We start from the raw sequence: 23,163 nt of genomic DNA on the forward strand, positions 1-23,163 counted from the left end.
GTAAAACTAATGGATAGGAAAAAAAATATATGTTGTCCCTAAGATCCAACTTACTTTGGTATGGATGATAATCACGTAAAGGTAAAGGCCTTGATTTGTCTCTTATGCCCGAAGATCGTTCTTGAAATTGACACTTTGGTAAAACATGCAAAGTAACATAAATTCATTGTAACGAAACAAAGAAAGATTTGCCTACCTGCAACGAAAGCATATTGAGCATAACCTAAGAAATGGGCCAAGTTTATTAGAATACACATATTCTCATGCTAAGAAAGGCAATGATAAAATTTTGATTAGTTAAGTTGGAAAGCAAGGTATTTGTCATAGTCAGTCTAACAATATTCTTGAGAAATGCTCAACTCCGCTTCTAAGTTGTTTTTTATTGGCTTCCAAATGTGTAGCTAATATGCTAAATAAAACCGGCTGAAAAGAAAAAGTTGACATGAAAAAGACGATCTACAAATTATAAGGATTTTAACATGATAATAACCACATCATATTTCATTTCAAATGCCAATGGAGATTGGAAACTGAAATATTTGGAGTGTATTTAGTAAAACACCTATAGGCAGTTGCAGAAAAACTTGTATACAAGAACGTGCTTTTTTTGCAGAAAGTCCCCCCCCTCTCTATTTCATATATAATCACATAACCATATAAATCTATATAGTTTTATATAAAATGGAAATTGAGAAGAAAATAACTCCAATCATAACAAATGACCTAAACGCGCTCCAGGGACGCGTGTAATGAAGTTATAATACTTACTTAATCCTTCTATTATTTCATATATATCTACAAAATTCCCCAATAATTTTATGAAAAGTTGTTCCTCCCCTTTTCCCCCTTCCTTCCCCCAAAATTTTGTTTGGTACCTAAGTAAGGGCAATACAAACATTTCAAATAACGATTGTAGGAAGACTCCTTTATGTCAAATTTTCACTTTATATAAAATTATAGTAGAGATTATGTGAATTTTTTAAAGGTTAAACTTCATAGTTTTTTTTTCGGGTCTGAAGGCTACTTCCCCCAGGCTGGACTGATTTTTGCCCCAAAGATACCCAACAACGGTAACATATGGGAGTCGAACCTAGGACCTTGCTGTAACTATAGACGACCAGTCCCAACCGAGCTATCCACCAGAGGCAAGTGCATAGTTTTTTACCCTGTATGCTAATTATGGATCTTGTTTTTGCACTGCAGCATTATGACTGCCAAGTTATAAGATGAGATTTTTTTTCTTGTTCGGCTGAAAAGTTTTTCATATTCGAGTTTACTGTCAAGATTCAAACATCTGTTCCATATTTCACACCACTCCATCCCACTCTTGTTGCCCCATCTCTCTTAAAAGCCTCGATGTCCACCGATCACGAAGTGTTTGGTTTGAGTTTGGGTTAACAAAGCTTGCAAACCGATTATTATCGATTATTTGAGTTTGGGTTAACAAAAGGCTAGGGACACGTGGCAGCTGTACAAATAAGGGACATAGGGGACAAAGACTATTTTGGGACAGAAGATTTGAAGCCATTCAAAATTCCAAAAGTATTCAAAGCCACATTTATCATAACCACCAGTTTAAGACTTCAACAGGTAAAGGCATTTGCCTAAGCCCATCTGCCATAAACGTTTACAAGCAACTTGCAATGGAGTTTCTTTTCCTTTTATAAAAAAATGTGATGGAGTATATGAGCAAAGTACTAGAAATATGGCACAATTATCACAAATAAAGAGCATGCTTTTCGTTTATATAATATGAACTGTTAGTTACATGTAGTTTCTTAGCTATCTTAATTTTTTCTTGGTATAATAGATTTGCAAGTTCATTTTTTTTTGTTTATTTGTGTGTTTTTCTATTTGTTTTGGTAGACTTTGGACCCCAACTTCTACTAAGGTTATGAAGTGGTGTCTTTGAGTTCAATAACACATCAACATGCATCAACGAGCATTCTGCAAGTAAGAAGAAAACTTGATTAATCACTAAATCTTATATTAGTTTGACAAGGCACAGAATCTGCAAAATAATGATGACATTGACCTACAAGTTGCTAAAGATTAAAAAAAAAAAAAAATTGAATGAAGATGCTTTTGAAGAAATGGACTATGAGATTGTGGTCATGGGTTAGTTGTGCCTGTCAATGGATTAAACCAATTTGATTTCTGTCAGTTGTTCTATATTTGCCTAAAATCACAAATTTTATGGAGAGGATTTTTTTTTTTGGTCAAAATATTAAGGATCATTTTGGTGTGCAAGCTAAACATTAGGAATCAAAACTGCGTTTCTTCCTTATTTCACTATCTCTTCTTTGATTTTCCCAAAAAGAATAAACCTTTTGAATTGATTTTTTAAACAATCGTAAACATACTTCTTGAACTTATTTTTTTCTTTCTTTACATGCGAAGAAAGAACTTCATTTAAAAATGGAAAGAAGAGAAATGTTTCAATAACTTCCATTCATGTCAGGCTTAAATTCTTTTCATCAATTTTTTGAACGACCAATCTCAACCCAGGGTGAAATACGATTGCATGTACTTGATTGAAACTTGCAATATTCAGAAAGTATAAGGACTTACAATAAAAGGCTTTTGAGTTGCACACGGAAGTCTTGCTCTTTGATTTCTTTGTTCAACCTTTGACAAACTTGTACAATGACTTTGAAAACTTAATATGAGTAGTTGAGAGTAGGTAGGAAAGATTGAAAGTAGTACAAAGGATTTTTCTCTAAGATTGCTAATGGGGTTTTTTGCCGATGCCTTTACTTCTGTTTTTGAATCTATTTATAGAGGCTCGGGTCTTCATTCCAATCTTCATTTCATCTTTATTTGAATTTCATTTGCTTTTTGTTGAGAAGTGGCCGACATCTTTGAATGATTATTCTGCTTTGGAATCATGTCAGCATCTTTGAGTGACTCAAAAGTCATTTGGATCTTGTCCGCATGGTCCCCCAAACGGATCAAAAGTTGATTCGGATGAGCCTGCTGACTCCTCTATTTTGTCGCTTCTGTCGTCCTTATCTTGCTTTTGTAAATAGTCCAAGTATTCTTTGAGCATTTCGGGATTCTGCATCATCTTTTTCATCAAAAAGTCATTTGAAAATGCCTCGGATGCCACACTGGTCACTTTTTCTTTATCTTTTTTCTTTGGAGTGGTTGGATTAGGTAGAATAGTAGTTGGATTGGGTGGCATTGTCGTTGGAGTGGGTGACAAAGTTGTTGAAGTAGTGGTTGAATCTTTTGTCCATTTGAGCTTGTCGCCAGTTGTTAGAAATCTTATCACATTTGCTTGATCTCTAAATTCCTGATTGAATCCGGTCCACCATTTAATTTTGAATTCTCTGACTAAAGACATTGGAAGTGGTTTTTCTAATTCTTGATGAATTTTGAAACTCCAGCAAAATATCCACGGAACTTTGAACTCCATATGGAATAAAATTGGTCTTGTGTACTCTTCCCCCTTTGCTCTTTTTAGATAGGTTTGAAATCCCATGAGCACACTTGGAGGGAGTATTTCGGATTGTGGTCCGAACCATTTCCACCAGTGATTGAACCAAATTGGAAATTCTCTGTTACAGCTTTCTTTGAAGGTGAAAAACCAGGAATGATTGAATGGTCTAAAAAGGAAAGCACGATACCATGCCATTTTGTAATCTTGATATGTAAATCCGTCTGGAATAAAGTTAACTGAGAAGGATTTTTTAGAATAAAGAGAAGTCCATTCATTAGGTGAACAAACTTTCTTTATGATACATTTTGAATGACTGATAATATTTGGATTTTTTCTATCTGGAATAGGGTAAATTTCTACATATTGAGTATCTGTAAGAATTAATTCATAGTAATCCAAATTTTTGGAAGGGTCATCTGGTTGCCAGTAACATTTTGGAGGGAAAATTCTTTGAACAGTTTGATTGAGTGTAGTATATAAGGGTGTTTCTTGAAATCTGGTCAGGGTGATATGTTGAACAATGGGTTTTGTGAAATAAGGATTTTCTTTGGATTTTTCAATGGGGCTTGGAATTTGTTGAAGAGATCTTATAGGAGGAAAAGTTGGAGTACGAGCAGCTTGACTATAAGTCAAAGCTGGAAAGTCTTGTAGAATTTGAAATCTATTTTGAGAAACAGGGGTAAGACTCATCTCATAGTCTTGAGGAGTCTTTGGCCTAGAATTGCCTGCTTTTGAATCCATAATCCTGTAAAATTTTAACAAATAATTTTGTTAAGCTGTTCCTTAAGCTGTTGAATTCGAAGTATGATTGGTTGAATATCTTCTGGAGGATGATTGGCTTTTTCTAAAACATTCTTAAATATAATGTTTGAATTGATCTGCCTTTTTAGAAGAAAGGCTTGTTCTTTTGGTGTGGTTGCAGCCCAAAAGCTGTGTCTAATATGAACTGTATCATGGTTTCGTATTTGAGAATAAGGAATTGGTTGAATAGTTTTGTCGGGATTTTTGATAAAATAGGTAAAAGGTCTATGAGAAATGTTTATAGCTCTTTTTTGAAGAATAGGGTTATCTCTTTCAGCTCGAAGTCTTCGAAGGTATTCTTTGTGAGTTTCACTTTCCATTTCCCTGTAAAAATTCTCTAGTCAAGAAGTCAGGGAGAGAATTATTTTCTCCTTTGATAAATTCTATTTCAAAATCAAATACAGATAAAATAGCTTGCCATCTAGCAAATATTTGTTTTGAAACTATATTTTGTACATCCTTTTGTAAAATCTCTTTTGCAGATTTGCAGTCTATTCTGATTAAAAATTTCTTATTATATAAGTTATCTTGAAATTTCGATATGCATAAAACTATAGACAAAATTTCTTTTTTAATAGTTGAATAATTCTTTTGAGGATCAGACCATGTTCCTGAATGAAATCTAACTAATTCTTCCTTTGAATTATCTATTTTTTGTTTTAATATTCCGCCGTATCCTAATTCTGATGCGTCAGTTTCAACTATCATGAATGCTCTAGGATGAGGTAGACATAAACATGGTAATGATTCTATTTTTTCTTTTAAATATTTTATTTTTTGAGTATGTTCTTCTGTCCAAGGTTTTGGGTTTTTCTTTAATCTATTAAATAATATAGAACATTCTTGTCTTAATTTAGGAAAGAAATCTGCTATGTAATTTAAACATCCTAAAAATCTTTGTAATTGATTTTTATCTTTTATTTCATTTGGAAATTTAGTAGCAAATTCTAAAGCTCTATTAATTGGTTTTATTGTTCCTTGATATATATTATGTCCTAAAAATCTTATTTTGGTTTGAAATAATTTCATTTTTGGAGCAGAAACAACTAATCCATTTTTCTTGACTATTTTTAAAAATATACTTAAATGTTTAAAATGTTGTTCTATTGATTCTGAAAATATTAATACATCATCTATATAAACTATGCTGAATGAACTATAAGGATTGAAAATAGCATTCATTATATTTTAAAATTCTGATGGTGCATTTTTTAATCCAAATGGCATAACTTTCCATTCATAATGTCCAAAAGGTGTTGTAAATGCTGTTTTATATCTATCTTTTGGGTCTATTATTATTTGCCAATATCCTGATTTCATATCAAACTTGGAAAAGATTTTTGCATTAAATAGTCTATTGAGTAAATCTTTTTTATTAGGAATAGGGTATCTAATCCATTGTAAAACTTTGTTTAAAGGTTTATAATTTATTACTAATCTTCGAACTACTCTTTCTTTTTCAGCTTGATTCATTACATAAAATGCAGCACAGCTCCAAGGTGATTTTGAGGGTGTTATTAATCCTTTTTCTATTAATATTTTTATTTCTTTTTTACAAAATTCTAATAACTCAGAATTCATTTGTATTGGTCTAGCTTTTGTTGGAATATTCTTTTCATCAAAGTCTTTTTCATAAGGTAATTCTATCATATTTTGCTTTCTATCCCAAAAGGCATTAGGAATATCTGCACAAATTTCTTTTTGTAGTAATTCTTCTATTTCTAATATTCTCTTTTGTATTTTAATATCATTTAATTGTTCTTCGATTTTTAAATAAGATTTTTCTTCTCTTATATAGCTTATCTGTTGTTGTACTTTGGTAATAGTATTTATTGTTTTATATATTGAAGATGTTTGTAATTCTCTTTGCTTTATTGGAGTTAAAAATTTAAAAGTAATAATTTTTCTCATAATATTTACTGAAATTCCTTCATTACTTACTATGAATGGGTATATTTGAATTAAAAAGGGTGTTCCTAATATTACATCATGATTTATATTGTTTACTATTAGAAAATTATGTCTTATGCAATATTCATTATTACATATTGATCCTTTTGTAAATTTATATTTTACTTTTAAATCTTCTCCATTTGCTGCCATAAGTTTTTCATTGGTTCTTTCACAATATTTTGTAGGGATTATTCCTTCTTTAATACAACTTGTATCAGCTCCACTATCTATTAGAGCTACAAATGTTTCTTTGAAATCTTCTACTGTGATGGTTACTAAAGCAAACCATTTTTGGAATGTTATTCTTTCTATAGTATTTAAGTATTGATCTTCTTCTACTGCTTTTCCTGATATTGATATTTCTTCTGTTTTAGAATTAGAGGTTGAGGGCTGATTACTTATTAATGCCATTTTTGATTCTATTTCCAAATCTTTTAATTTTAATTCTATTATTTCTTGTTGTAATTGTTTTACTTGTGTTTTAAGACTATTAATTTCTGTTTGAAGATCTTTAGTAGTTTCCTTTTTCATTATTTTTATATTAGGATATTTATCTATTAATTTCGAAATACTAAAAGGTTCTATTATTTTTGGCATTTTGTCTTCTTGAATAATTAAACTTTTTAATCTTTCCAAATATTCTTTTTTAGCTATTGGATCATCAATTTTTTCTATTATATCTAATAAAAATTTTTTGTCTTCTTTTTTAGTTATAACATTTATATATTTTGGAGTATTTGAACAATTACACTTTTCTTCACTTTCTGAACTAGATATGTCATTATAATAGTCATCTTCAGAACTTTGATCTTTTTCATTTATTAATAGATTTATTAGTTTATTTTTAATTTCTTCTTCGTTAGAACAAATTTCTGTAATTTTTTCTTTTAATCTACATTTGTTTGCTTTATGTCCTATTTTACCACATTTATAACAAACAATTTTCTTTTTAATGAATTTCTTTCTTTTAGTTGGTTCATTTTCCTTAGGTTTTTTATATCTTATTTTCTTAGAATATTTTTTAATTTTCTTTTTATATGCTGATGGTGATTTAATTCTTTTAATTTCAAATGCATCACAGAATGATCCTACTTCTTTTCTTTTTGATCCATATTTTATTTGTAGTCTTAATTCTGAACATAACATTAATCCTTCTTTTTTCACAAAAGCAAATAATTGTCCAAATGTAATATTTTCAAATGAAATTACATCTGTTCCCATTCCTTTTTGTAAATTATCCATTATTCTTTGTGAAAATAGACTTGGTAATCCTGTTATGAATCTTTCTTTCCAGAATGAAGCATTACAATCTGGTCTTCTTAATACATTTGTTAAAAACATATCTTTGTACCATCTAAAATCTGATAATGTTGGACATCTTAAATTTGTTAAAAATGTTTTATTAGAATTTAATTCTTCTTTTGGATTTCCTATGAAATACATTACTATTGTAACAATTAGAAATTCTGCAGCATCTGATTGAACTTGAATGTTTCCTTGATCATCTTCAATTTCTTGTGTGTGTTCTAATATTGATAATTTATCTTGTAGAGTTAAGGCATTATCCCACCAATTTTTTAATTGTCCAGTAAATCCTGAGACTAATAAAGTTGCAATATTTCTTTCTTGAATATTTTTAATTTTATAAGCTAATCTTGCCATTCCCATTTCTTGTAAATTATTTAATACTTCATATTCAGCTTTGCCATCTATGTTCCATTCATAAATTGAATCTCCATCATATTTAGTTGTTCTAAATTTTGATCTTTCTTCATATTGGATGTCAGGAGGACTTGGTCTTGGATAATAATTTTTTGAATTTACCATTTTCCAATTTTTACTATTATTGCTATAGTTCTTTCTTTTTATTCGATTTATTTGATTGTTTTCTTTTTCTTCTTCAAATTGATTTTCTATTAGTAAAAGTATATTTTCTTCTATGTCTGAATTTATTGATTCTTCTGATGAATCTTCTAATTCTTCATTAGAATTTTCTTCTAGTATTTGATCTAATGTGTTTATTTTAGGTGTTGATGGTTTTGAATCTGTAGTTAGATTTTGTAATGCATTCGATATTTTATTTAATAAATTATCTGTATTACTTATCTTTTGATTACTAATACTTTGTACTAAATCTTGTTCTTTTTCTCTTGTCAGACTTCTAGGTTGAAAATGAGGTGCTGATATATCATTGGGAAATTTTAAATCTGGTTTCTTTAGTGTATCAATTTTTGTATTTAATACTTCCATATGTTGAGATATTGTATGAAGAATTTGATTTGTATAATTATTCTGTTGATAAACTTTTTTAAGATCTTCTAAATTTATTGAATTATTTGTACTTGATTCAGCTTCTCTTCCCTTTTTAAAAGGTGAGGCTATTATTTCTCCTTGTCCTATATTAATTTTTACTTCTTGTAATGGGGGGTGTATTGATGTTAATATTTGATCATCTTTTAATTTCCATTTTTTATATAAATTAGTTTGAACATTTACTTGTGGAGTATTATAAACATCACTTATCCCTATTTTTGAAATATAAAATGATAACCAGGTAAAGAAAGGAAAATCAAATTTTCTCTTTTCTAATTCTTCTTTCCATTCTATTATTAATTTTTCTTTATATTCTGATTCTAATTGAAAAACCAAATTCTCTTTTCTGTATTTTCTTCATCTTCAAAATCTTCTTGTAGATATTTATGATTTATTTTATAAGGTTTACTTATAACATTTATTTCTCCTCTCATTTGTGAATGTGTTGGAGAGTATTCTGTTTGATTTTGATTTTGATTTATTACTTCTGGTATAGGTGTTTTATATTTAAAATTTGAGGTACTTTCCATAGGAAAATTAACTTCAGTTGACTCATAATTTGAACGTCTAGCTGGTAACCATGAATAAGATGATTCTGGTCTTTCTCTTAATGATGAAAATCTTATTAAAGTACTTCCATCTTGTTTTTCTATAATATCTTCTGCAGTAGTTTGTTCTATATTTCTTGCTACTTGTGGATTTTTAATTTCAAATTCACTTGGTATGGTTATTTCATTCCATTTTAATCTTTTTGGAATATATGTTGTGGGTCTATCTGCATCTACTTGTAATAAAGTTGTTTCGCCTTTAAGAGTTGGGGTCATAATAAATTTTGGATTTAAATGTGAAGATAAAGGTCTGTAATATATTCTATATATTATTGCAAAATTTTTTGTATGTTTTTCAAATTCATTTCCTTGTAGATGAATATCTAATATGACTGAATTCAAAATATGTGGATCTGTTAAATCTATTGAAAAATTTGGAGCACAGTTAAAGTATATTGGTCCATTACATACATTTGTTTGAATCATAGAAAGTAAAGAAGTTTTATATCGTTTAAGTCTAGTATCTCTTAATGCTAAATATATTGGAGCATCAACTCCTAGATGGAATAAAGGTTTTACCGCAATTTATATTAAGCCTATATGAATATAGCGATATCCTTTACTTAAATATTTTTGAATTGTACTATGATTTAATAATTGTATAGTTTGATATTCTTCTTGAATAGATATTGTTTCTTCATGAGTTTTAACTGATAAAGCAGTTTTGAAATCTAAAGGGCCAATTCTATAAATGTGTTCAATTTTTTCTTCTGGGATTGTCCAATCTGAATTGTCCAATCTGGGATTGTCCAATCTTGAATAGATATTGTTTTTTCTTCTTGAATTGTCCAATCTGGATTGTCCAAGCAGTTTTGAATTTTTTTTACCACTGCCATCTACCTCGCCACCAAAACCATGAAGAATTATCTCCCATTCATCTGTCTTTTCCATGTCCTTCAGAGCCAAAACACCACCTATTGCAACAATTGCAAGTGGTAGGCCCTCACATTTTTTCAGTATTTTTTTAGCAACTTCTTCTAGATTTGGAGGACAGTCATTGCACTGAAATGTTCGATTGCAAAACAGAGTCCAAGACTCTTTATCAGAAAGAGGCTCCATCTTATAGACGGCGTCAAGTGATCCTAAACAGGACGCAGAAGCTACATCGGCTATTCGTGTTGTCAATACAACACGACTAGCAATAGTGCTGTCAGGTAATACGCATTTGATAGCTTCCCAGGCATCTATACTCCACACATCATCAAGGACAAGAATGTACCTTCTTTCTTGGAGGAAGTCTTTGACAAATTCACTCAGCGTAAGAACATCCATGGATTTCACTTGGGGAGGGATTGGCTGTCTGATTTCGTTGTACAATTGTTGGATCAGGTTCTTGATGATGTCACTGAACTGAAAATTTTGAGAAACAGTTATCCAGGCATGGCTCTGAAATTGTTTCTTCACTGCAACGTCATCATAGACTTTTTTCACCAGGGTAGTCTTCCCGAGTCCCCCCATTCCCACAACTGAAACTACTTTCAATTGGGAATGGTCATCAAGGATTTTTGAGATGAGCTCTGCTTTTGGTTTATCAATCCCAACAAGTTGAGCTTCTTCAATGAAGAGTGATTGAGCACGAATGTCAAAATCAGCATTTGCCTGTCGGGAAGAGCTGAAGCCTCTTTCTTGAGTACCATATAGGGCTTGGTACCTCTGATGCCTTGCTGAAATCTCTCCAACTCTGGCCTTGATGTCTTTTATCTCCAAAGAAATTTGATGGCGAGCTTTCAGATTCTTTATTGAGTTATAGATCTTTCCAGCCTTGCCACAAAATCCGTCCTTGTAGCCACGAGCAAAGCGGAAGGTAAAATCATCGAGAACATCCTCTGTATCATAAGCAACTTCTCGAACCTGCTTTAGCCATTCTTGGAGTTGAGAATCATTGTCTTCCTTTGCTTCAGCTTCTCTGAGGAAAGACTTCATGCTCCCGAGATCATCTTTGATGAATTGAACATCTGATTTAAGCCCCCCCAAAAGTGTGATCTCTTGGGAAAGCAAGGTTGAGAGCTGGTTAATCAAAAAACCTACAACACTCTCTGCCATAATGCCAAGTCAAATTTCTCAAGAATCAGTTTTCTTATCAAAAAAATTTTGAGAGTTGTTCCAAATTTCAGAAACTATGCTGTTTTTCTTTTTCTTTCTTTCTTCTGTAGTATAGAGGATGCGGTTTATATGAGCTAGCAAATTCTAGAATTATATGAATTGAAAGAATAGCTGTTCAAGAATGATATGAATTTGAGAACGTATGCTTTTTTTTCCCTTTGTGGTATAAACAAGGAGTTCTATTTGGCATTTTGGTAGTACATATCAAAAGTTATTGTGGTCAAAAAGTGAAATGTCAGTCTACTCAAAAGAAAAAGTATAGAGAGCATAACCTAAAAAAATAGGTAAAGAATAACTATTCTCTTGGGCTAAGAAAGGCATAGAGAAAATTTTGGATTTCTTTTGATTGTTTAAATTGGAAAGGAAGGCATTTGTCATGTGGAATCTAACAATCTTCAGATAATGTTCAGCTCCCTTCTAATGTTTTCTTAATTTGCTCCAAAAAGAAATGGCTAGCTATGATTCTAAGTAAAACTAATGGATAGGAAAAAAAATATATGTTGTCCCTAAGATCCAACTTACTTTGGTATGGATGATAATCACGTAAAGGTAAAGGCCTTGATTTGTCTCTTATGCCCGAAGATCGTTCTTGAAATTGACACTTTGGTAAAACTTGCAAAGTAACATAAATTCATTGTAACGAAACAAAGAAAGATTTGCCTACCTGCAACGAAAGCATATTGAGCATAACCTAAGAAATGGGCCAAGTTTATTAGAATACACATATTCTCATGCTAAGAAAGGCAATGATAAAATTTTGATTAGTTAAGTTGGAAAGCAAGGTATTTGTCATAGTCAGTCTAACAATATTCTTGAGAAATGCTCAACTCCGCTTCTAAGTTGTTTTTGATTGGCTTCCAAATGTGTAGCTAATATGCTAAATAAAACCGGCTGAAAAGAAAAAGTTGACATGAAAAAGACGATCTACAAATTATAAGGATTTTAACATGATAATAACCACATCATATTTCATTTCAAATGCCAATGGAGATTGGAAACTGAAATATTTGGAGTGTATTTAGTAAAACACCTATAGGCAGTTGCAGAAAAACTTGTATACAAGAACGTGCTTTTTTTGCAGAAAGTCCCCCCCCCCCCTCTCTATTTCATATATAATCACATAACCATATAAATCTATATAGTTTTATATAAAATGGAAATTGAGAAGAAAATAACTCCAATCATAACAAATGACCTAAACGCGCTCCAGGGACGCGTGTAATGAAGTTATAATACTTACTTAATCCTTCTATTATTTCATATATATCTACAAAATTCCCCAATAATTTTATGAAAAGTTGTTCCTCCCATTTTCCCCCTTCCTTCCCCCAAAATTTTGTTTGGTACCTAAGTAAGGGCAATACAAACATTTCAAATAACGATTGTAGGAAGACTCCTTTATGTCAAATTTTCACTTTATATAAAATTATAGTAGAGATTATGTGAATTTTTTAAAGGTTAAACTTCATAGTTTTTTTTTCGGGTCTGAAGGCTACTTCCCCCAGGCTGGACTGATTTTTGCCCCAAAGATACCCAACAACGGTAACATATGGGAGTCGAACCTAGGACCTTGCTGTAACTATAGACGACCAGTCCCAACCGAGCTATCCACCAGAGGCAAGTGCATAGTTTTTTACCCTGTATGCTAATTATGGATCTTGTTTTTGCACTGCAGCATTATGACTGCCAAGTTATAAGATGAGATTTTTTTTCTTGTTCGGCTGAAAAGTTTTTCATATTCGAGTTTACTGTCAAGATTCAAACATCTGTTCCATATTTCACACCACTCCATCCCACTCTTGTTGCCCCATCTCTCTTAAAAGCCTCGATGTCCACCGATCACGAAGTGTTTGGTTTGAGTTTGGGTTAACAAAGCTTGCAAACCGATTATTATCGATTATTTGAGTTTGGGTTAACAAAAGGCTAGGGACACGTGGCAGCTGTACAAATAAGGGACATAGGGGACAAAGACTATTTTGGGACAGAAGATTTGAAGCCATTCAAAATTCCAAAAGTATTCAAAGCCACATTTATCATAACCACCAGTTTAAGACTTCAACAGGTAAAGGCATTTGCCTAAGCCCATCTGCCATAAACGTTTACAAGCAACTTGCAATGGAGTTTCTTTTCCTTTTATAAAAAAATGTGATGGAGTATATGAGCAAAGTACTAGAAATATGGCACAATTATCACAAATAAAGAGCATGCTTTTCGTTTATATAATATGAACTGTTAGTTACATGTAGTTTCTTAGCTATCTTAATTTTTTCTTGGTATAATAGATTTGCAAGTTCATTTTTTTTTGTTTATTTGTGTGTTTTTCTATTTGTTTTGGTAGACTTTGGACCCCAACTTCTACTAAGGTTATGAAGTGGTGTCTTTGAGTTCAATAACACATCAACATGCATCAACGAGCATTCTGCAAGTAAGAAGAAAACTTGATTAATCACTAAATCTTATATTAGTTTGACAAGGCACAGAATCTGCAAAATAATGATGACATTGACCTACAAGTTGCTAAAGATTAAAAAAAAAAAAAAATTGAATGAAGATGCTTTTGAAGAAATGGACTATGAGATTGTGGTCATGGGTTAGTTGTGCCTGTCAATGGATTAAACCAATTTGATTTCTGTCAGTTGTTCTATATTTGCCTAAAATCACAAATTTTATGGAGAGGATTTTTTTTTTTGGTCAAAATATTAAGGATCATTTTGGTGTGCAAGCTAAACATTAGGAATCAAAACTGCGTTTCTTCCTTATTTCACTATCTCTTCTTTGATTTTCCCAAAAAGAATAAACCTTTTGAATTGATTTTTTAAACAATCGTAAACATACTTCTTGAACTTATTTTTTTCTTTCTTTACATGCGAAGAAAGAACTTCATTTAAAAATGGAAAGAAGAGAAATGTTTCAATAACTTCCATTCATGTCAGGCTTAAATTCTTTTCATCAATTTTTTGAACGACCAATCTCAACCCAGGGTGAAATACGATTGCATGTACTTGATTGAAACTTGCAATATTCAGAAAGTATAAGGACTTACAATAAAAGGCTTTTGAGTTGCACACGGAAGTCTTGCTCTTTGATTTCTTTGTTCAACCTTTGACAAACTTGTACAATGACTTTGAAAACTTAATATGAGTAGTTGAGAGTAGGTAGGAAAGATTGAAAGTAGTACAAAGGATTTTTCTCTAAGATTGCTAATGGGGTTTTTTGCCGATGCCTTTACTTCTGTTTTTGAATCTATTTATAGAGGCTCGGGTCTTCATTCCAATCTTCATTTCATCTTTATTTGAATTTCATTTGCTTTTTGTTGAGAAGTGGCCGACATCTTTGAATGATTATTCTGCTTTGGAATCATGTCAGCATCTTTGAGTGACTCAAAAGTCATTTGGATCTTGTCCGCATGGTCCCCCAAACGGATCAAAAGTTGATTCGGATGAGCCTGCTGACTCCTCTATTTTGTCGCTTATGTCGTCCTTATCTTGCTTTTGTAAATAGTCCAAGTATTCTTTGAGCATTTCGGGATTCTGCATCATCTTTTTCATCAAAAAGTCATTTGAAAATGCCTCGGATGCCACACTGGTCACTTTTTCTTTATCTTTTTTCTTTGGAGTGGTTGGATTAGGTAGAATAGTAGTTGGATTGGGTGGCATTGTCGTTGGAGTGGGTGACAAAGTTGTTGAAGTAGTGGTTGAATCTTTTGTCCATTTGAGCTTGTCGCCAGTTGTTAGAAATCTTATCACATTTGCTTGATCTCTAAATTCCTGATTGAATCCGGTCCACCATTTAATTTTGAATTCTCTGACTAAAGACATTGGAAGTGGTTTTTCTAATTCTTGATGAATTTTGAAACTCCAGCAAAATATCCACGGAACTTTGAACTCCATATGGAATAAAATTGGTCTTGTGTACTCTTCCCCCTTTGCTCTTTTTAGATAGGTTTGAAATCCCATGAGCACACTTGGAGGGAGTATTTCGGATTGTGGTCCGAACCATTTCCACCAGTGATTGAACCAAATTGGAAATTCTCTGTTACAGCTTTCTTTGAAGGTGAAAAACCAGGAATGATTGAATGGTCTAAAAAGGAAAGCACGATACCATGCCATTTTGTAATCTTGATATGTAAATCCGTCTGGAATAAAGTTAACTGAGAAGGATTTTTTAGAATAAAGAGAAGTCCATTCATTAGGTGAACAAACTTTCTTTATGATACATTTTGAATGACTGATAATATTTGGATTTTTTCTATCTGGAATAGGGTAAATTTCTACAGATTGAGTATCTGTAAGAATTAATTCATAGTAATCCAAATTTTTGGAAGGGTCATCTGGTTGCCAGTAACATTTTGGAGGGAAAATTCTTTGAACAGTTTGATTGAGTGTAGTATATAAGGGTGTTTCTTGAAATCTGGTCAGGGTGATATGTTGAACAATGGGTTTTGTGAAATAAGGATTTTCTTTGGATTTTTCAATGGGGCTTGGAATTTGTTGAAGAGATCTTATAGGAGGAAAAGTTGGAGTACGAGCAGCTTGACTATAAGTCAAAGCTGGAAAGTCTTGTAGAATTTGAAATCTATTTTGAGAAACAGGGGTAAGACTCATCTCATAGTCTTGAGGAGTCTTTGGCCTAGAATTGCCTGCTTTTGAATCCATAATCCTGTAAAATTTTAACAAATAATTTTGTTAAGCTGTTCCTTAAGCTGTTGAATTCGAAGTATGATTGGTTGAATATCTTCTGGAGGATGATTGGCTTTTTCTAAAACATTCTTAAATATAATGTTTGAATTGATCTGCCTTTTTAGAAGAAAGGCTTGTTCTTTTGGTGTGGTTGCAGCCCAAAAGCTGTGTCTAATATGAACTGTATCATGGTTTCGTATTTGAGAATAAGGAATTGGTTGAATAGTTTTGTCGGGATTTTTGATAAAATAGGTAAAAGGTCTATGAGAAATGTTTATAGCTCTTTTTTGAAGAATAGGGTTATCTCTTTCAGCTCGAAGTCTTCGAAGGTATTCTTTGTGAGTTTCACTTTCCATTTCCCTGTAAAAATTCTCTAGTCAAGAAGTCAGGGAGAGAATTATTTTCTCCTTTGATAAATTCTATTTCAAAATCAAATACAGATAAAATAGCTTGCCATCTAGCAAATATTTGTTTTGAAACTATATTTTGTACATCCTTTTGTAAAATCTCTTTTGCAGATTTGCAGTCTATTCTGATTAAAAATTTCTTATTATATAAGTTATCTTGAAATTTCGATATGCATAAAACTATAGACAAAATTTCTTTTTTAATAGTTGAATAATTCTTTTGAGGATCAGACCATGTTCCTGAATGAAATCTAACTAATTCTTCCTTTGAATTATCTATTTTTTGTTTTAATATTCCGCCGTATCCTAATTCTGATGCGTCAGTTTCAACTATCATGAATGCTCTAGGATGAGGTAGACATAAACATGGTAATGATTCTATTTTTTCTTTTAAATATTTTATTTTTTGAGTATGTTCTTCTGTCCAAGGTTTTGGGTTTTTCTTTAATCTATTAAATAATATAGAACATTCTTGTCTTAATTTAGGAAAGAAATCTGCTATGTAATTTAAACATCCTAAAAATCTTTGTAATTGATTTTTATCTTTTATTTCATTTGGAAATTTAGTAGCAAATTCTAAAGCTCTATTAATTGGTTTTATTGTTCCTTGATATATATTATGTCCTAAAAATCTTATTTTGGTTTGAAATAATTTCATTTTTGGAGCAGAAACAACTAATCCATTTTTCTTGACTATTTTTAAAAATATACTTAAATGTTTAAAATGTTGTTCTATTGATTCTGAAAATATTAATACATCATCTATATAAACTATGCTGAATGAACTATAAGGATTGAAAATATCATTCATTATATTTTGAAATTCTGATGGTGCATTTTTTAATCCAAATGGCATAACTTTCCATTCATAATGTCCAAAAGGTGTTGTAAATGCTGTTTTATATCTATCTTTTGGGTCTATTATTATTTGCCAATATCCTGATTTCATATCAAACTTGGAAAAGATTTTTGCATTAAATAGTCTATTGAGTAAATCTTTTTTATTAGGAATAGGGTATCTAATCCATTGTAAAACTTTGTTTAAAGGTTTATAATTTATTACTAATCTTCGAACTACTCTTTCTTTTTCAGCTTGATTCATTACATAAAATGCAGCACAGCTCCAAGGTGATTTTGAGGGTGTTATTAATCCTTTTTCTATTAATATTTTTATTTCTTTTTTACAAAATTCTAATAACTCAGAATTCATTTGTATTGGTCTAGCTTTTGTTGGAATATTCTTTTCATCAAAGTCTTTTTCATAAGGTAATTCTATCATATTTTGCTTTCTATCCCAAAAGGCATTAGGAATATCTGCACAAATTTCTTTTTGTAGTAATTCTTCTATTTCTAATATTCTCTTTTGTATTTTAATATCATTTAATTGTTCTTCGATTTTTAAATAAGATTTTTCTTCTCTTATATAGCTTATCTGTTGTTGTACTTTGGTAATAGTATTTATTGTTTTATATATTGAAGATGTTTGTAATTCTCTTTGCTTTATTGGAGTTAAAAATTTAAAAGTAATAATTTTTCCCATAATATTTACTGAAATTCCTTCATTACTTACTATGAATGGGTATATTTGAATTAAAAAGGGTGTTCCTAATATTACATCATGATTTATATTGTTTACTATTAGAAAATTATGTCTTATGCAATATTCATTATTACATATTGATCCTTTTGTAAATTTATATTTTACTTTTAAATCTTCTCCATTTGCTGCCATAAGTTTTTCATTGGTTCTTTCACAATATTTTGTAGGGATTATTCCTTCTTTAATACAACTTGTATCAGCTCCACTATCTATTAGAGCTACAAATGTTTCTTTGAAATCTTCTACTGTGATGGTTACTAAAGCAAACCATTTTTGGAATGTTATTCTTTCTATAGTATTTAAGTATTGATCTTCTTCTACTGCTTTTCCTGATATTGATATTTCTTCTGTTTTAGAATTAGAGGTTGAGGGCTGATTACTTATTAATGCCATTTTTGATTCTATTTCCAAATCTTTTAATTTTAATTCTATTATTTCTTGTTGTAATTGTTTTACTTGTGTTTTAAGACTATTAATTTCTGTTTGAAGATCTTTAGTAGTTTCCTTTTTCATTATATTTATATTAGGATATTTATCTATTAATTTCGAAATACTAAAAGGTTCTATTATTTTTGGCATTTTGTCTTCTTGAATAATTAAACTTTTTAATCTTTCCAAATATTCTTTTTTAGCTATTGGATCATCAATTTTTTCTATTATATCTAATAAAAATTTTTTGTCTTCTTTTTTAGTTATAACATTTATATATTTTGGAGTATTTGAACAATTACACTTTTCTTCACTTTCTGAACTAGATATGTCATTATAATAGTCATCTTCAGAACTTTGATCTTTTTCATTTATTAATAGATTTATTAGTTTATTTTTAATTTCTTCTTCGTTAGAACAAATTTCTGTAATTTTTCCTTTTAATCTACATTTCTTTGCTTTATGTCCTATTTTACCACATTTATAACAAACAATTTTCTTTTTAATGAATTTCTTTCTTTTAGTTGGTTCATTTTCCTTAGGTTTTTTATATCTTATTTTCTTAGAATATTTTTTAATTTTCTTTTTATATGCTGATGGTGATTTAATTCTTTTAATTCCAAATGCATCACAGAATGATCCTACTTCTTTTCTTTTTGATCCATATTTTATTTGTAGTCTTAATTCTGAACATAACATTAATCCTTCTTTTTTCACAAAAGCAAATAATTGTCCAAATGTAATATTTTCAAATGAAATTACATCTGTTCCCATTTCTTTTTGTAAATTATCCATTATTCTTTGTGAAAATAGACTTGGTAATCCTGTTATGAATCTTTCTTTCCAGAATGAAGCATTACAATCTGGTCTTCTTAATACATTTGTTAAAAACATATCTTTGTACCATCTAAAATCTGATAATGTTGGACATCTTAAATTTGTTAAAAATGTTTTATTAGAATTTAATTCTTCTTTTGGATTTCCTATGAAATACATTACTATTGTAACAATTAGAAATTCTGCAGCATCTGATTGAACTTGAATGTTTCCTTGATCATCTTCAATTTCTTGTGTGTGTTCTAATATTGATAATTTATCTTGTAGAGTTAAGGCATTATCCCACCAATTTTTTAATTGTCCAGTAAATCCTGAGACTAATAAAGTTGCAATATTTCTTTCTTGAATATTTTTAATTTTATAAGCTAATCTTGCCATTCCCATTTCTTGTAAATTATTTAATACTTCATATTCAGCTTTGCCATCTATGTTCCATTCATAAATTGAATCTCCATCATATTTAGTTGTTCTAAATTTTGATCTTTCTTCATATTGGATGTCAGGAGGACTTGGTCTTGGATAATAATTTTTTGAATTTACCATTTTCCAATTTTTACTATTATTGCTATAGTTCTTTCTTTTTATTCGATTTATTTGATTGTTTTCTTTTTCTTCTTCAAATTGATTTTCTATTAGTAAAAGTATATTTTCTTCTATGTCTGAATTTATTGATTCTTCTGATGAATCTTCTAATTCTTCATTAGAATTTTCTTCTAGTATTTGATCTAATGTGTTTATTTTAGGTGTTGATGGTTTTGAATCTGTAGTTAGATTTTGTAATGCATTCGATATTTTATTTAATAAATTATCTGTATTACTTATCTTTTGATTACTAATACTTTGTACTAAATCTTGTTCTTTTTCTCTTGTCAGACTTCTAGGTTGAAAATGAGGTGCTGATATATCATTGGGAAATTTTAAATCTGGTTTCTTTAGTGTATCAATTTTTGTATTTAATACTTCCATATGTTGAGATATTGTATGAAGAATTTGATTTGTATAATTATTCTGTTGATAAACTTTTTTAAGATCTTCTAAATTTATTGAATTATTTGTACTTGATTCAGCTTCTCTTCCCTTTTTAAAAGGTGAGGCTATTATTTCTCCTTGTCCTATATTAATTTTTACTTCTTGTAATGGGGGGTGTATTGATGTTAATATTTGATCATCTTTTAATTTCCATTTTTTATATAAATTAGTTTGAACATTTACTTGTGGAGTATTATAAACATCACTTATCCCTATTTTTGAAATATAAAATGATAACCAGGTAAAGAAAGGAAAATCAAATTTTCTCTTTTCTAATTCTTCTTTCCATTCTATTATTAATTTTTCTTTATATTCTGATTCTAATTGAAAAACCAAATTCTCTTTTCTGTATTTTCTTTATCTTCAAAATCTTCTTGTAGATATTTATGATTTATTTTATAAGGTTTACTTATAACATTTATTTCTCCTCTCATTTGTGAATGTGTTGGAGAGTATTCTGTTTGATTTTGATTTTGATTTATTACTTCTGGTATAGGTGTTTTATATTTAAAATTTGAGGTACTTTCCATAGGAAAATTAACTTCAGTTGACTCATAATTTGAACGTCTAGCTGGTAACCATGAATAAGATGATTCTGGTCTTTCTCTTAATGATGAAAATCTTATTAAAGTACTTCCATCTTGTTTTTCTATAATATCTTCTGCAGTAGTTTGTTCTATATTTCTTGCTACTTGTGGATTTTTAATTTCAAATTCACTTGGTATGGTTATTTCATTCCATTTTAATCTTTTTGGAATATATGTTGTGGGTCTATCTGCATCTACTTGTAATAAAGTTGTTTCGCCTTTAAGAGTTGGGGTCATAATAAATTTTGGATTTAAATGTGAAGATAAAGGTCTGTAATATATTCTATATATTATTGCAAAATTTTTTGTATGTTTTTCAAATTCATTTCCTTGTAGATGAATATCTAATATGACTGAATTCAAAATATGTGGATCTGTTAAATCTATTGAAAAATTTGGAGCACAGTTAAAGTATATTGGTCCATTACATACATTTGTTTGAATCATAGAAAGTAAAGAAGTTTTATATCGTTTAAGTCTAGTATCTCTTAATGCTAAATATATTGGAGCATCAACTCCTAGATGGAATAAAGGTTTTACCGCAATTTGTATTAAGCCTATATGAATATAGCGATATCCTTTACTTAAATATTTTTGAATTGTACTATGATTTAATAATTGTATAGTTTGATATTCTTCTTGAATAGATATTGTTTCTTCATGAGTTTTAACTGATAAAGCAGTTTTGAAATCTAAAGGGCCAATTCTATAAATGTGTTCAATTTTTTCTTCTGGGATTGTCCAATCTGAATTGTCCAATCTGGGATTGTCCAATCTTGAATAGATATTGTTTTTTCTTCTTGAATTGTCCAATCTGGATTGTCCAAGCAGTTTTGAATTTTTTTTACCACTGCCATCTACCTCGCCACCAAAACCATGAAGAATTATCTCCCATTCATCTGTCTTTTCCATGTCCTTCAGAGCCAAAACACCACCTATTGCAACAATTGCAAGTGGTAGGCCCTCACATTTTTTCAGTATTTTTTTAGCAACTTCTTCTAGATTTGGAGGACAGTCATTGCACTGAAATGTTCGATTGCAAAACAGAGTCCAAGACTCTTTATCAGAAAGAGGCTCCATCTTATAGACGGCGTCAAGTGATCCTAAACAGGACGCAGAAGCTACATCGGCTATTCGTGTTGTCAATACAACACGACTAGCAATAGTGCTGTCAGGTAATACGCATTTGATAGCTTCCCAGGCATCTATACTCCACACATCATCAAGGACAAGAATGTACCTTCTTTCTTGGAGGAAGTCTTTGACAAATTCACTCAGCGTAAGAACATCCATGGATTCCACTTGGGGAGGGATTGGCTGTCTGATTTCGTTGTACAATTGTTGGATCAGGTTCTTGATGATGTCACTGAACTGAAAATTTTGAGAAACAGTTATCCAGGCATGGCTCTGAAATTGTTTCTTCACTGCAACGTCATCATAGACTTTTTTCACCAGGGTAGTCTTCCCGAGTCCCCCCATTCCCACAACTGAAACTACTTTCAATTGGGAATGGTCATCAAGGATTTTTGAGATGAGCTCTGCTTTTGGTTTATCAATCCCAACAAGTTGAGCTTCTTCAATGAAGAGTGATTGAGCACGAATGTCAAAATCAGCATTTGCCTGTCGGGAAGAGCTGAAGCCTCTTTCTTGAGTACCATATAGGGCTTGGTACCTCTGATGCCTTGCTGAAATCTCTCCAACTCTGGCCTTGATGTCTTTTATCTCCAAAGAAATTTGATGGCGAGCTTTCAGATTCTTTATTGAGTTATAGATCTTTCCAGCCTTGCCACAGAATCCGTCCTTGTAGCCACGAGCAAAGCGGAAGGTAAAATCATCGAGAACATCCTCTGTATCATAAGCAACTTCTCGAACCTGCTTTAGCCATTCTTGGAGTTGAGAATCATTGTCTTCCTTTGCTTCAGCTTCTCTGAGGAAAGACTTCATGCTCCCGAGTTCATCTTTGATGAATTGAACATCTGATTTAAGCCCCCCCAAAAGTGTGATCTCTTGGGAAAGCAAGGTTGAGAGCTGGTTAATCAAAAAACCTACAACACTCTCTGCCATAATGCCAAGTCAAATTTCTCAAGAATCAGTTTTCTTATCAAAAAAATTTTGAGAGTTGTTCCAAATTTCAGAAACTATGCTGTTTTTCTTTTTCTTTCTTTCTTCTGTAGTATAGAGGATGCGGTTTATATGAGCTAGCAAATTCTAGAATTATATGAATTTGAAAGAATAGCTGTTCAAGAATGATATGAATTTGAGAACGTATGCTTTTTTTTCCCTTTGTGGTATAAACAAGGAGTTTTATTTGGCATTTTGGTAGTACATATCAAAAGTTATTGTGGTCAAAAAGTGAAATGTCAGTCTACTCAAAA

General features: G+C 30.8%; 2 protein-coding genes across 2 annotated transcripts; both read right to left on the minus strand.

The window, feature by feature from the left end:
- Window positions 1-2,908: 2,908 nt before the first annotated feature.
- On the minus strand, window positions 2,909-11,160 carry LOC113718384 (disease resistance protein RPM1-like). The gene is made up of 2 exons (XM_027243292.2): window positions 9,958-11,160; window positions 2,909-3,058 (listed from the first exon to the last, which is right to left on the minus strand). Exons 1-2 carry the CDS (start codon window positions 11,158-11,160, stop codon window positions 2,909-2,911), a joined length of 1,353 nt encoding a protein of 450 aa, XP_027099093.2.
- A 3,440-nt stretch (window positions 11,161-14,600) lies between these two features.
- LOC113718385 (disease resistance protein RPM1-like) lies at window positions 14,601-23,163 on the minus strand. The gene is made up of 2 exons (XM_072072895.1): window positions 21,650-23,163; window positions 14,601-14,750 (listed from the first exon to the last, which is right to left on the minus strand). The coding sequence occupies exons 1-2, from the start codon at window positions 22,850-22,852 to the stop codon at window positions 14,601-14,603; spliced, it is 1,353 nt and encodes a 450-aa protein (XP_071928996.1). The 5' UTR covers window positions 22,853-23,163.

The sequence above is a fragment of the Coffea arabica genome, chromosome 11e (assembly GCF_036785885.1).
Source record: "Coffea arabica cultivar ET-39 chromosome 11e, Coffea Arabica ET-39 HiFi, whole genome shotgun sequence".
In the NCBI taxonomy this organism is placed as follows: Eukaryota; Viridiplantae; Streptophyta; class Magnoliopsida; order Gentianales; family Rubiaceae; genus Coffea; species Coffea arabica.

Coding starts and splice junctions, on each gene's coding strand:
- LOC113718384 (XM_027243292.2), bottom strand. CDS start 11,160: ATGGCAGAGAGTGTTGTAGGTTTTTTGATTAACCAGCTCTCAACCTTG. Junction 3,059..9,957: donor TTCATGGTTTTGGTGGCGAG/GTAGATGGCAGT, acceptor AAGATGATGCAG/AATCCCGAAATGCTCAAAGA.
- LOC113718385 (XM_072072895.1), bottom strand. CDS start 22,852: ATGGCAGAGAGTGTTGTAGGTTTTTTGATTAACCAGCTCTCAACCTTG. Junction 14,751..21,649: donor TTCATGGTTTTGGTGGCGAG/GTAGATGGCAGT, acceptor AAGATGATGCAG/AATCCCGAAATGCTCAAAGA.